This window comes from Poecilia formosa, unplaced genomic scaffold, assembly GCF_000485575.1.
Source record: "Poecilia formosa unplaced genomic scaffold, Poecilia_formosa-5.1.2 Scaffold188, whole genome shotgun sequence".
Classification (NCBI taxonomy): domain Eukaryota; kingdom Metazoa; phylum Chordata; class Actinopteri; order Cyprinodontiformes; family Poeciliidae; genus Poecilia; species Poecilia formosa.
The window spans coordinates 276,241-291,763 of NW_006800127.1; the positions used below are offsets into that span (position 1 = coordinate 276,241).

At 37.1% G+C, this 15,523-nt stretch overlaps 1 protein-coding gene across 1 annotated transcript in view; it reads left to right on the forward strand.

The window, feature by feature from the left end:
* Positions 1-15,157, forward strand: part of LOC103147702 (zinc finger matrin-type protein 4) — a 72,057-nt gene extending 56,900 nt beyond the window's left edge. Inside the window, exon 7 of the mRNA XM_007566171.2 lies at positions 11,086-15,157. Coding sequence (XP_007566233.1) covers positions 11,086-11,107 — 22 coding nt within the window. The 3' untranslated portion in view covers positions 11,108-15,157. The remainder of the gene's footprint in view (positions 1-11,085) is intronic.
* Positions 15,158-15,523: the final 366 nt, after the last annotated feature.

Consider the following 15,523-nt stretch of genomic DNA (forward strand, 5'->3'; position numbering starts at 1 on the left):
CAAGGCGACTTATTCCGAATGGAATAAGTCGCCTTGGAGACGCCACATCAAAGTGATGTCAGATATTTGTGTACAACATTTTCTTCAAAGTTGTTTCGTCTTATTCCTGCCAGATGGAGTTTTACGTTGTTTAGCAGTGTGGAAAGACTCCATGAATGACAAATGAAGGATGAGTGCTGAGCTCAAGAGCTGTACTGCCATTGTAACCTACAAAATGGAAAAAAAATACTTTATATCCACCAGCAAAATATGATCTGGAACAGAACCATTGTATTCCATACATTAACCATGAGATAGCTGTGAGTGTGGTTGCAGGCTGTGTTGTGATGCATGGGTGAATGCATCGATGTATTCAAAGCAGTGAAATTAACATCAATGTTTTGCCAGATATAAAAAAAAAGCCATAGGGTGATTTGGCTTTCTATTCATGTTTTCTTTTGTTTTACAGTTAAGGAATCAGAAATGTTTTTTTTTTTTTGTTTTTTTTTAATTGCTCAACCTTCAACGTTCCTCTCCGGAAAGTGCAATTCAAACATGTTTGAGGAGAAAAAAAAAGAAAAACTACTTCAAAATAAACTGTTAAAGAGAAATAACATGATTGTTCTTTAACAATGGTGTTTAGTTAGTCTGTGTTTTTATCACCATTAAAATACGACTGCCCATGTGCCATCGACGTCTCACGTCACCATGTTGGCATAACATTTTGTCAGCTGCTTTATGTACTTGTAAGGAGCTGCTGTTAATTGGAAGAGATTGCTTAAGATTATATCTTGAAGCGAGAATAAAGATTAAGTTCTGGATACCAAACAGACCTTCATGCTGAGCTCTGAATAAAAAGTAGTGAGTAAACTCACAGAAAGAAGGATTTTTCTAAAGTATCATAACTCTACACAGGAAGAATATTGTGGTAAAAGACGACTCTTCATAACTCTCGTGTGTCAGTTTTACTGTCGCAGACTGCAGACACTAAAAGAGTCATGTTTATGACAAAGAGAACATAAGCAAGACTAATTGACAGCATCCACCGCAGACACCAAGAGACAGATGAGACGAGAGACGCAGGGAGAGAGTCGTCTCAAACAAATCAGGTTTGAGACGACGGGTTCAGAGATAGCAAGAGGCCACAATAAAATTAAGAAATGTCTCTATAGTGTTGTTTCTTTTTCACAGAGAGAGGCAGGATGTATTGTAGAAAGGACACTGCAAAGATAATAAAGAGAGAGTGAAACAGAACTGCAGTTAACAATAAATCTTCTAGACGGGGCAAAAAGTTAGAGCTGGAGATATAGAGGAGATTTGGAGTGGACGACGAGGTTAACCCAGCACTGCTGACAGGTGCAGAGCTTTAGGACGGAAAGGATGGATAGGCCAGAGACAGATAAGAATAAATGTGGAAGACTTACAGGGGAGGCACAGGGCTTTTGTTTTTACTGCTCTCACACCAGTCAGCATAAGAAATGGTTACAAAAGGTTCAATAGAAGTAGAAGATACATTTTCTGACTCACTGAGTTTTTGATGACACCTCAACATTGTGGCATTTGAGGACAGGAGGAAGGTTGCTGAGGATGATATCTTCCACACACACACACACATAAGTTTGTATTTCTACTCACATTAGGACTTTGTATTGACTTCCAATCATTTTAGTAACTGCAGTTATGCCTAACCCAGACCCTAACCGTAACCAATAGTAGTCTCTTCCTAACCCTAAACCTAAACTAAACTCAAGTCACACCTTCATCCTAAATCTAACCCAGAAACAGCACTTTGCCTTATGGGCCTGAGCTTTGGGTCACATTAAGACCAGTTGTCCCAACAATGTAGTTTCTGTTTGGAAAATGGTCCTTACAGTGCGTTAAATAAAAGGTCACATACACACATGAATGCACAAACACAAATGTGGAGCATGAGAAGAATTTCAGCCAGTTGAAACTGTTACTGCATTTCCACAGTTAATTGAACTAAGTCCATTACATGTCAAACTGAAAAGCCTCAAAGCACAGGATGTTTTTAGTACAGCCACTCTGACACATTGCAGGTGCTGAGAGACTGAACACAACTGATTCTGAAACCTGAAGCCTGGCCAGCTCTGTTGCACTGCGGTATCGATCCTCTGGGTAACAGAGAACAAGACTAAAGGTTCCACCTCATCAGCCTCACTTCCTCTGTATTCACCTAGTCACTTAGGTGAAACACAACACTGCACCAAAAATCTGTGTCTGACAACAGTTTAGGATGAGCCTCATCTCCCATCGTTCCCACGCCAACGGGCAACTTATTCTATCCTTTATTGTCCATGGGATGATATAATAATGGCATAATAAAACTTAAAGGTGCATTTTGACAATGCAAACAAGATGTTTTCCAAAATCAACCTGAGAGGGTCCCTCACACTGAAAAAATGTTATTGATTCAGCATCAACAATTGTTTCACAACAGCAGAATCCAGAATGCAATTAAACGGGCTGGATCAGACTAATGCAGCATGGATATCAGTTCTACAGCTTTATTTCTGCAACGTATGAAACTTTTATGATTTTTTTTTTTTTGCTCCTGACGTTGAATTGAACATGATGTATGAAAGCAATAGCAAAACCATTTAAGATACAACTGACATATGATTGTTTTCATCTGTTTGGTGAGAGGGTGTCCCTCTTTCTTATGCTGCCCTGGGAAAATGCCCATATGACCCACATGGAAAACTGTCACTGATGACTGGTTTAAATCCCATAAAGTGGCTTTGAGCTGATTGTTTTTTTGTTTTGTTTTGTTTTGTTTTTTAAATATCTCTTGGGTTTTCTGATTTATGAAAATCTAGGACATTTAACATGAGTCACTGGTTTAATTTCTGTTTGCAAACAAAAATGCTAATTAGTCTTGTTGCTTGTTGTATAATTTAAAATAAACAGCAAAAAACTAAGTGTGTAAGGGTTTGAGACGGAAGACAGTTAAAATCAGTACTGTAAAAATTCAACTAGCAACAAATCCCTGATTAAAGAATACCGCCCTGTCGGGATCATTTCTGCAGGCAGCTGCTAATGTCATTTGGCCTCTTGTTTTGTAGTTGAAATTATTGTGATAAAGTTGAACAGTAGCTCCAGAAAACTTCCTGCAGTGGAAAAAAATCTGGATAGTCTCTAAGAATTATCTTTATACATGAAAGTGGCTATATGGACAGTTCTTTTTATATGTTGCGATTCTTTATTTCTTGGACAGTATTCTGATCAGGTCAAAGATTTAGGCCTTCCTAAGTCTTTGGAAGCATATGCATGCTTGTGTTGTATATGAGTTCTTTCATACTAAGCACGAGCTTTGGTTTGTGTAAGGCGCTTTCTGGATGAGATGAAAGTGCGGCTGGCAGCGGCAGAGGATTAGCTTCCACTGAAGAAACATCCATGAAAAGTGTGAGTCTGCGCGCGCGCACGCGCGTTTGTGTGTGTGTGTGTGTTTTGTGTGGTGATTGGCATTAGGAATCCATCATCCTAAAACAAAAACAGATTTCTCTATCACGCAAACAGCTGGACTCCTCAGTCTACCAGCTTCTCTGTCTTATCTAAGCCGGCCATCTGCTTCACAGGCAGCCGCAGGTCACTGGAAGCACTGCGCCCTCCACAGTTGGTCCAAACTGGCTACTGTAATTGGACCTGTAAAGGATAACAGCAGTCGTTATGACATGATAAACCGCCAGAACATTTTTTACAGTTTACACTGTGTGGTGATTAAGCTCATGCACTTAGCTGGCCAGCAGACAAACACAACTGAATCAGGCACATGAACTGGGAAACACAATATAAGTCTCCAACTAAAGCACTCCTAAAATCTAACAACTTAATAGCTGAAGTGAAAATGAAACAATGGGAAGTATAGGCCCCCAGCCAGCAGGAGTTGAAAAAATGTTTTAGCTTTGCTGTTGTATAAAAAGCATGGCATACCCTACTGTCAGGTAGAGTTATCTATAATATTGTCTAAAAAAATGTTTTATAGTTTCAGCAAGAATACAAATTAGCAGAAATCTGACACGTTATTTTATTTTCTAGCATCAAATTCCAAAAAGGAACCCTAAATATAAAGTGATGTGCACATCTACCATTGTTAGATTTAAAAAAAATATGTACACTGGAAAATGTTTAAACCATTTCTTATTTCTTTATACACCTTTGGAGTATCTAGGCTTTCATATGGCATTTGGAAGCCTAAATACATTGTGTATAAAGAGATAAGTGGAGTTTAAAGTGGTCTGAAGCAATCAATAGTCCATCAGACTTTCAGGTGCTGTATTAGAGTTTTTCTTTTGACAGAATGAATGAAGAAAGTGTGAAAGCAAACAGACCTTCAGGAAGCCTGGGGAAATATTGCTCAAAACAACTTTAAATAACTTTCAAAGGTTACAAGAAAGCTCTGTGAAAAGCAAACTTTTTTCTCTTTTCCGCAGTACAAAGGTAAAATATAATTTGTTTTGTAATTTTTACATAAATTCCTTTGTAAAATAATCATTATAGAACTGAAAATCTTGTCCTTGTCTCTTTACAGCAAGTTTTCTGCCGATTAATCTCTTCTGCTTTAAAAATCAGTCTCTTTGTTTCTGCAGTTTCCCTGTTTAACAACAAGTAATAATTGATTTAAAGTCATATAATCTACAATAAGTGGGTAATTTACTATGGGTAACTTCTACCAAGTTGGACTCTCTTCTGCCATGAAACTCCCTTTTCCTTCATAACACATTCCTCAAAGGATTTGGTCAAATCATCTATCTATGATTATCTAGACATGATTTCTGTTACGATATGTTTCTACCATATGGTAGATGTGGTCTGTCAAACTGCATTTTGCAGCCAAGTTAAAGTTAAGACAGTCCTGTTGTGTATTGGCAATGAAAAAATTCACTTTTGACCTTTTGGATGTAAAATGTCATCATTTCATTCCCTGTCCAAGTAGACGTATGTCTCCAAGCTGAAGACATTCCCTCAAGGTGTTCCTGAAATGTCACATTCACAAGAATGGAGAAAATCTAGGTCACAGTAACTTTGACTTTTAAACTTTTAAACTTTTAAACTTAACTTTCAAATGAGTCTTTTTTTCCAATTCCAACTGAACAGTCGTGCCAATTTTGAAGAAGTTTCTTAAGGGTGTTTTTCCTGACCTCTTGCTGAAAAAAACTGAAAAGGACTGCAGACTCACAATCTAGATGCAAAGAGGTAATACAATATTTCAGATTATCACGTAAAGGTTAAATATAGCTAAAAAATACAACCTCATTCATGCATATATAGGTAGTAATACAGCTGTAGATGCACAGATGCTGAGGGTAGCTGTGATGTTAAGCTTACGTGACGACCATGACTCAGTCTCTGCCCTTAAGCTACTGCTGTCTCTCAACCATTTACCTGGCAGAGAAATCAGACTCCAAATGAAGTTTTTTTTACAGGAACAATAAATTAGACTGTTACTAAAAGTAGAATCAAGTCAGCAAAAGTAGGACAACACTCAACCAGGGGATAGCCACTAAGTTATAAAAGATTTCAGTGAGTCTGGTGGCATCTTGCCTTTCATAAATAATAAAAAGCACACTGTCTTTTTGCAGTAGATATTGACCAGTATTGTTTCTGTGGCACAAATAGGATTTTAGAAGAGACAGGTTTTTGAATTAGATTGAAATTGAGATATTAGTAATTAGAGTGAGGCATTGATGCAAGCAAAGAGCAGTCAGATTATGAGTTAATTATTATGTTTTCTGATCATTTGTTTTCTTAGAATATTGACACATGTTGCTTTTTTTTATTATAACAAAATGATTATGGCATGAAAAGTAGCATGTTTGACCCTGCGATCTCTGACCTCTCTGTCTCTCTCTCTCTCTACTTATTACATGTCTGAATTGTTGCAAGTAATTGCAACAATTGTTGCAAGTGTATTGTTGCATGTTTTTCCACTACCAGGAAAAACATGGAACAAAAGAAGGGTTGTACTGATCACTGACACACAGATGTGGCGGGTACACAAACTTTTACTGAACTAAGAGTAGGAATACTTCAGCATGTTTTGACTCAGAGTAGACACTATGTAATTACCTGAGTAAGAATAAAAAGTATTCTGTATGAAAATAATAAAATAAGTAGTGAAGATATCAGAATATGGTAAATAATATTTTTTACCACATCTTTTTGCTCTGAATGGCACATTAGGCTCAGTAGATAAAATAATAATAATAATAATAACATTAGAACAACAAAGCTTTTATACAGTGAAGTTTAAAACTTGTGTCTGGTGCGTTTTGGTTAAAACATATTTGTTATTCTTTCAGTGAAGTTACTCATGGTAACTTCACTGAAAGAAGTTTTAGTTGAGTAAAAATGGAAATTTTACTCAATGAAGAGAAGTGATACTTCATAATAATATTACTGAGGCAAAAGTAAAAAAAATATGGTGTCATAAAGCTTCTCCTAAAACAATTTATTTTCCAAAATTTTATTCAAGTAAAGGTTACTGAGTAGCTACCCACCTCTCCCGACACAATAGGTGGTTTTATTATCACTGTAAAGGAAGTTTTAATTATCATTTTAAAAAATAAATGTTTTTTTTTTTTTTTTGTCCAGCATAAAAAAGCTTTTTGCTTCCCCATGACAAAGGCAGCTGTAGTGCAAAGGATCATGTTGTATTGTTGCTAGTGGGCAAATGCGTCTTGAACAAATTCTTCTTCTGTGCAGTGTACCAGCAATAATATTGTGATTTAGGCAGACAACTTTCACTTTATTTAAAGATGCAGGGGCTACACATGCTACTCTTGAAATATTAATAACTGAAGATAGATTACATCCACATTAACAATATCCAAAAGACACAAACCAGCATTGCTTTTAGCTTTCTCTGACTGATTAACAGATATAGGATGTACTAAACACGTTTTGTTTTCAACAAGCTTAAAGGGCATCTACAGATAAATTAGGTCTGTGTACGTTTGCAGCATCATCTGGTTTTATTTTCAGAAAGTAGGCATTGTCTGAACATTATGCAACCAGATGATATCATCATATCTTCAAATATTCTTCAAATCTTTCATTGTAAACATTTGAAGAAAAAAAAGGTTAAATATTATAATTGACTACTGATAATATTCTGCAGTGCACCCCTTGAACATCCACTTGCAATAAATTATTAATTACTGGGATGATTTTCAAATGAGCCAGGCAACATGTAACATGCAATGTGTGCATGTTAATCAGGGAAGCCTTACAACACACTAAAAAATATGCTAGAGTTCAATGTTGCCTCTTGTTGATTGCAATAAATACCTGATTAGATGCATAAATTGAGCTCTAAAGAAATCCACCTAAATCAAGTTAAGATAAGAAGGATAATATAAGATAAGACCGTATTAGTTCCAGAGGGAAATTCCTGTCATCTCCACTACATAAACTGACGCCAAATGAGAGTTTTGTGGTGGGAGGATGATCAACATTTATTAAAGGTTATATTTTCACTGCATTTGATTTAAATCATTCCCAGGTAAATATTCTATTAACTTTTAGCAGGAGTGATTTAATTTTGGTGCAAACAACATCACTTATTTTGAATGTCATCAGGTTTTTGAATGCCTACACTCAACTATTCAAATAATATTCACTGAGGTTATTTGGCAATTAATTCATTTAATTAACTTTTATCTATTAAATTAAACCGGCTTTTGCTTTCAGTTTTTGTGGAGGTGGAGAGAGTAAATAGTCTTCTTAAACCAATGGTGTAGCAAAAGATCTTCTGCTTGCCTTTAAAGTAAAGAAATACTAAAGTCTTCTACTAAATCCAAAGTTTATTACAGTTATAGTTCAAGTGGGCTTTCAGTGGTTTGCAGAAAGGCATAAACTGTAATCACTGAGACAGAATTATTGGTACTTGGAGTTTATTGCTAAAAATCGAGGCCAATGAGAACGTTTTGGGAAAACGATGCCTTTCAGAGGACAAATGTTAGGGCTGCATTGTCCAAACCCACTTTTAGTTGTAATGTTCTTACCTGGGTAACACAGGTCCAGTATCAACCTTGCTCCTGGGCACTGAATGCTTATAAATGCAAATTGCTTCAGACCAAAAATGTACTCTTGAGATTTTTCCCATTAAAAAAATCTAATTACTTCACATAAAAATAATGAAGTTAACGTCCACTCGCTCGACTGATATTTTAAGATTTATCTGCTATCAGCTTCTGTTCTCGTCAAGGTTCAGCTCAGAGAGACCCTGGAACGGCTTAAGTGACATTTAAGTTTATATGATAGAAGAATATTGTTGTTCCAGTGACATCTGAACATGGGTGACCGGTGCAGCTCTGCAACCTTGACCCTCTGAAATCTCTCCATGCTCCCATCTATTGCTCATTGCTACTTGGACTGGAAAAGTGATAAATGTGGAAATCACTTCTAATATTTCTTCAAGGAGCATTTTCTTGCAACTTTAACTGAATATAAATTCTTCCTTACACACACACACACACATACACACACGCAGACAGACAGACAGACAGACAGGGCTTTTCTTTGACTTCCTTTCTTCTTTTTTTTTTGTTCATTTCTGTTGCCTAACCCTAACTCTAACTTAAACTCAATCTATACCTTAGTCCTAAGCCTAACCTCTGACCCAAAAAGAGCCCTTCTCCTTGTGGGGCCCAAATCCAGGAGTATTTGTCAGAACATTGGGCCTTACAGAGTGAGAAATGTTTGCATTTTAACCCATATTAGGACATTGTAATGACTCATTCTTTGCATTTATGTCTACCTCTATAAACGGGGTTCACCGGATTAGGACCAGGCTTCAGAAGGTTAGTAAATACATCGGAAAAAGTCCTGGGCTCCATAAATGAGTACACACTCACAGCATGCAAAAGTGACCTTCAAATCTCCGCAAACACCTCCGGTGGTTATTAGAGGCGCATGCACTCTCTTTGAACTCACTGTCACACACTCCTCATATATCTTACATCGCGCACATGTGACCAGGAGACAGATTATTGGATTAGTCCATTAACAGCCTGTTCATCCACGGACCATGACCTTTTTTTCTGCCTCCTTCCTCGGCTTGACTTATATTTGCGTCTTTGCTCCCCACGCTTTAGTTTTTTTTTTTTTTTTTCTGTTTTTCTTTGTACAATTCTTTTATATCTCAGATTATTTGTGTTTATGATTCTTTTGTTGTCATTGTTGTTTTCCCACTTTAGGAGATGTGAATAGTTTTTTTGGACCAACACTGGTAAAGCTTTTACAAGACAGTGGGACTAATATTATGTGAGCTTCAGTTATATACTGCAGATTTATGATGCTTAAAGCAACGTTCTGTAAATCTTATTTGACTACAAGCAATGTCGTCCCCATAGAAACAGAGAAGATGCAGAACATTTTCAGGTAAATGTGAAACAAATAACACTGACAATAAAGGCTGATGTGTTTGGCATAAAGCTAAATATAAATTTAACTCCATCTGTACATATGGAAGTGTCTCCACAATTTCTGTTCAGGAATTTACCTTGCTGATGAGTGAGTCTGCAGTGATGATCAACTACTGCGTCACTTTTCTCAGGCAAACACAGCAAACACTCTGTGAATAGATCTACTAGTATTACAAATTTCCTTTGTTATATATTTGTTTGTTGTTTTCCCCTTTTCAGATACCAGATACTTTCATTGGAACAACAAAATAATTGACAGTATCAACATATGATTTACATTTGTATGATTTAACTAGTCATCCTCTTTTCTGCGTTACATTTTTTTTTTCTCTCTGCTTCTCTCATCTCTCAGCCCTCCTGGCTGCTACCTGTCCCTTTCCAGAAAACAAAACAAGCTTCCTGACTCAGGCCCTCCCTCTCTTCTGAGAGAGTCCAACAGATAGGTCCTGACAGAGCAGACAGGCTGCAGGAGCCTCTGTTTTAACAGCCATTATCGAGACGGGCGCTGACGGGCTGGTTTGCCTGCAATTTCTCCTTTCTTCCTCAAAATCTGCCGCTGCATTTGCACAAACGGTGATTATGAGGGCGCACTGCGAAGGGGTGGCAATTTACCAAAGACTGTGATGAAAAGAGTGGAATCGGTCATGCTGTCTGTGGTTCGTGTTTTCATTTCAGGCTCAAATTGGCCGCAGCGTATGGAGGAGACATTTTATTTTCAACTTGTTTGTTTGTTTGTTTCAACTAAGGTAAAGGGTGAGGAACCATAAGCTCACACTGAGACAAAAACAATCCCAGAGCTGTATAATAAAAGAAATGATAATAGCATCCCAGACTAAATGGAGGATCTATAACACAACAATTCTTAAGAGATAAAGAAGACATTATACGTTTGTGTTATGACTCCGTACAGCTCTCATCTCTGGCTCACGTTCGTCATCTGACCGATAAGGATCTACGGCAGGATTTCCCAGGATGTTTGTCCTCTATAACACTTCAAAAAATAAGGCTCACTCACTGTGGTGTGAGATGCCTTCTATGATCTCCAGTCCTACTTATCGCTTTTGTTTTAATTGAATACGGCTTTCTTGCCTCTCCACTTGCTTTATTTCATAGTGATAAAGCCGCAGAATGCAGCCGCGGCGGCTGTCATTGAGAAAAACAATTAGCGGTTCGTGATAAAGGCCAAATCCGCAGCAAATATTGCACTTTAAACATGAGGGTTTATGCTCCTATCTATTTTCTTTGTTTTAATTTGGAGCACAGCCAGATAGCGGGCATAACAGATGACTGTAATTATGAGAAGACAGTGGAGAAGGAGTGTTGGTTAATGTTTCGCATATTGCCGAGCCGTACTTTGCAGTAAAGGGGATTTGTTTTAAGTGGAGCACCTAATGAGAAGTAGCAGCAATGCAGAATTACAGTACTATTTTGCTGTATGTTTGTCTTGTTAAAATACTAATGATGACTGTGATTATTGTGCCATCTGCTCTGGATTTAAAATGTCAAATGGATTTACAGAAAACTAGGATTAGTTCAAAGGGACCAGGTAAGGTCTTTCACTCCACTGGGTTTCATGCTCCCTGTGGTTAAAAAGGCCAGGTCCTGTCAAATCTGAAGAACAAGACTAACATATTCTTTCGTGTGTTTTGTTTTTCAGCCTAAAGCAACACCAGCAGTAAGTCAGACCACACAGGAACGAAGAAGCAATGAAGACAGATTGGGATAAACAACTTCAGAAAAAAAAAGGACTTCGTGCCAGAAAGTAGTGCAGATTAACTGCAGTGTGTATGCTTGTGTGTGCGTGTGTGTGCGTGTGTGTGCGGATGTGTGTGTGCGTGCGTGTATAGGTGTGTGCCGTGGGCATTTATGCACATATCTAAAGTAAGTGTATGTAGGGAATAACGGTGTGTTCATTTCAGTATTCAAGGTATATTCAGCACATTGTGTTTGATTGTTGAACGGTCTGAACGATCTGCAGAAGACTTGCGACTGAGGATTACCACGTAGCTCCTCTGTGAACCACAATCATAAATTAAACTGATGTCACTGCATTACCCAGACTGGTAATAATCATTAAGTTGATCGCCACAGAACAGGAGTACTAATAACTCTGTGACTAGTGGTGACCCGGGTGTTCTGACAGTGATCTGAGTCTGGATACAATCCTTTATGTGCTTGTGATTATAATACAGTGCCTTGCAAAAGTATTGATACGCTTTGAGCCTTTTCGGATGTTCTTACATTGAAACCACAATCACAAATGCATTTATGACGAGTTTAATACAATATTATAGGATCTCAAAACTCTGACATCTGTTTCTTCAGCTCCATTGACTCTATACCTTCCTCTACAGTGACTACTTCAAGTCCTGTGGGCCATGTCACTGTCCGCTACGCACATCCATACTCGATTTTCTTTTCAAACTAGCTCAAGCTTAGTCTGATTTGATGGGATGCGATTGAACGTCATATTAGAAAATGTGTTCTTATGTGCATCTGTTGAAAATAACTTTGAAGCGTCGAACATACTTTTCATTAATTTTTGTATTATAAATGTTTTTTTTTTTTTTTGTTGGTCTCATGTACATTTCTAAAATGTCATGTTGAAAGCACACAAAAAAAAACTTCAGAATTAATAGAACTAAAAGCTTGGGAACATCAGTATGTGTGTAATTAATCTACTTTCTTAGTGAAAGCTACTCCTACTAAAGTTTGCTACTGAAAACAAAATCAACTTAAAAATGTTCTGATTTATTGGATATGACAGTGTTTATAAGTCTTGACACAGGTACAGTATGTATGCTTCTCAGTTTTATTTGCAAACAGTTTTGAAAGCCACCCATTGCTTTTCTTCTACTTTACAATTATGCAGTGCTTTGTACAGATTAATCATATAAAACCTCAATAAAATGCGTCGAATGTTTCAGTTCTGACACGACAAACTGCGAAAAGCTCGAATGTGCACGTCCGCTTTTGCAAGGCACCGTAATGCAGCGATGAGTTTTGATGACGGCCAGGCTGTATGCACGGTTCACTTTCAGACCACTTGAAACCTACTCAGGCCCAGACTTTAAAGTCTAAGAGCAAGAAAATCCCCTGTGACCTCAGCCACGACTGACTGCATGACTTGCCATAGGTTCAAACAAAAAAAATAAACAGTTTTTGTTTTGAACATAGCAATGCCTGTCAGTGTTGTGGATTGGTCTGTTTTCAATATATGTCTCCCTCCTAATCAGAATCTGGAGAAAAAGGGTAAACGAGCAAAGAGACTCTTGAGTTTTACTGTTGACGAGAGTCTGAATCATCTACTGTTGAAAACATTCCCACTGCACTAAGTATTGATGTCAAATGCAGGTTGGAGGTGACAGGAGCTGTCTCTGTAAAGGGCAACATGTAGATAATATTTCTCTATATATTTTTTTGGTTGCTAAAGCCAGAGGAAAACAAGCTTCCCTCCCTATTCATGTAGCACCTAATACAACTGGGATTGTTTTCGATGCATGCAACCATTGCATTGATTTGACTTTTTTCAAGCCTACCTATTGCGTGTTTTGACTGTAGTGCTGCTTTTTAGGAATAGCTTTGTAATGCATTACAGCACATGCTTGCAATGGAACTTAAAGGTCACATTCAAAAGTGATTTATTCATCCAACAAAGGAAAACAGTTTGATACTTAGATATTAGACCTGCACAAGGCATAATGGCCTTGTGTTGTTTCTTCTGCCTGAGAGTTTTAATAGGGGATTCAAAGTTTCTTTCAGTGAACAAAGATGCGATGTAACAGCAAGGACAAAAGTATTCACGCGTATTTTTCTGTCAGCTTATGGACGACCTAAAAAGAAATATCCTGAGCTGTAACAGTTCCAGGGAAACGTTTACATACACTCATCGTTGCCATCTTTTCCCCTTTAATATCTATATTTAAGGATTGGTCAAACTAAATTAACTTTAGAATTTCTTAGATCCAGATAGTGACAGATTCAAAAATATACATTTGATCTCATTAATCTTTGGTCATATTTTGGTTAGAATATTGCACTTCAAGAAGATCCTCTTTCTAGCCATCAACAAACTTCTTGCGTAATTCTCGCTTGATGTTGGGAGTCTGTTTTTTAACTGAATTTTTGGATCAGCTTGAAAAATAGTCTAAAATTTTCAACAGGTTGAAGCTTTCATGTTCGTCTGTTTTATCCACCTCAAGGCCAGTTTTGATGCATATCGTTTTTATGTTGGAAAGCCTAGTTGTGTCCATGTTTCAATAATCTAGCTATTTTACTGAGATGACAGTGAAAAATTGCAGGGCAGTCTTCTTCTTATTTTTATTTTTTCATGTTTGTCACACCTTTAGACCAATTTAAACATAGTCAAAGACAACACAAGTAGGCTTTCACACAAAATGCAGATTTTAATGGAGAAAAAAAAATGCAAACCTACTCGGTCCTGTGTGAAAAAGGTTGTTTTTGTTTCTCCATTAATTCTATTTCCGCCACAGCAGAGACCGTGTGAAGTTTGAGACCTTCACATCGACTCCTCCAAATGTTCGCACCACTGTAGCTACAACAGCTTAGTGTTTGTCTCCTCAGACCACAAAACTTCTGAAGACATTATAGAAACAGCGGCGTCTTTCTTGGTCGACATCTATTCACTGAATAGTGATGTAAAACTGGTGCTCCAGCAATTTTCAGTTCCAGTTCAGTGAATATCCAAACAAAATGATGTCAGAAACGTGTCATTAGCTACATAAAGCCTGTTGTCAAGATGCAACTTGTTAAGGAATATTTGACTGTGGGCATATTATTAAGCCCATGTCTATAATTTTGACAATTTGCAGATTAGAAGAATAAAATCAAAAGTTGCTCACATAATTCGTGTTTATAAAATATAACGGGCTGTTCATAATCAGCAGTGGTTCTTGCATGAATGCTGCATTTGGCACCCACATGCCCACAATAATTTTAGTTTATGAGAAAAACAAAGATTAATTAGTTAATCTAGTCTAGTACTTTACATGTGACACAACTATATCTGTAAGCACATTCGAGATGATTAAATATGTGTCAGATTCTTTAAAAAAAAAGCAGTGAAATAGCTCTGTAACTTAGTACTAACTGAGAGTATTTTATCACTTAACATAAAACATCAGGGGATGCTCCTCACATTACTCACATAGAATTGGGGAAAAGGGGAAAGTTGTTTGAGGTGCAGCTGACGATATTTTCTTTTCCTTTTTTAAATTTTAACATTGCCTGCCCCCAGGCCGCACCGTCTAGGTGGGGACATGCGTTTAACGACACTGATGCTAAGATAAGTGTATGTAAACTAAAAACTGGATCTGCATATTGGTTTTAATGGTGTAGGGAAAAAAAGTTTTTTTTTTTTTAATGTTTTTCTTCTTTTTCTTTCTTTTTCCCTTTTACAATGAGCAGCGTTAAACACTGAACTTTTTTTGGAAGGTTTTCCGTCTGAGACGTGGGAGAGTTAAAAGTTTTTTATGCAATTGTGCCGTAAGATTAACAACCGTAGAGCGTGGGCTTGAAATGAGATAGTTTATCTATGGAAACAGAGCAGTGTGTGTTCTTTAACAATAGCAGCAGGTGAAACTTGTGTTTTGAAAAGAAGAGTTTTGTATTTATAGTGTTTATCTGCACTGAGCCAAGAGTGGTTATGTTTCTTATTCTATTAATGAGAATTATAATATGCAGGCACTGGAATAAAATCATTTGATGAGCCGTGTTTTTATATGTTTTTTTTTTCTTTATTGTGGAAATAATAACCTGAAAAATGTGATGAAGGACCAAAATGTGCCAAGTAGCTGTGTTTGCTAATAGGGTTTATGATGGGAGACATTTTTATCATGAAATATGCAGTCATCACGATAAATATACCCATATATAATCAGAAAACTGCCAAAAAAAAAAGGATTCAAGATACAGCTGGGTTATTATTTAACTCTAGCAAAAATGCAAAATCAACAGGATTTTTTTTTGTTAGTTTTTTTTTTTTTTTATGTGCATCAGACTGTCTTGATGTATATTTACTCTGACTGCTCTCTCCTGCACTGGTTTACTCACAATAGATATGTGTCAATATCTCA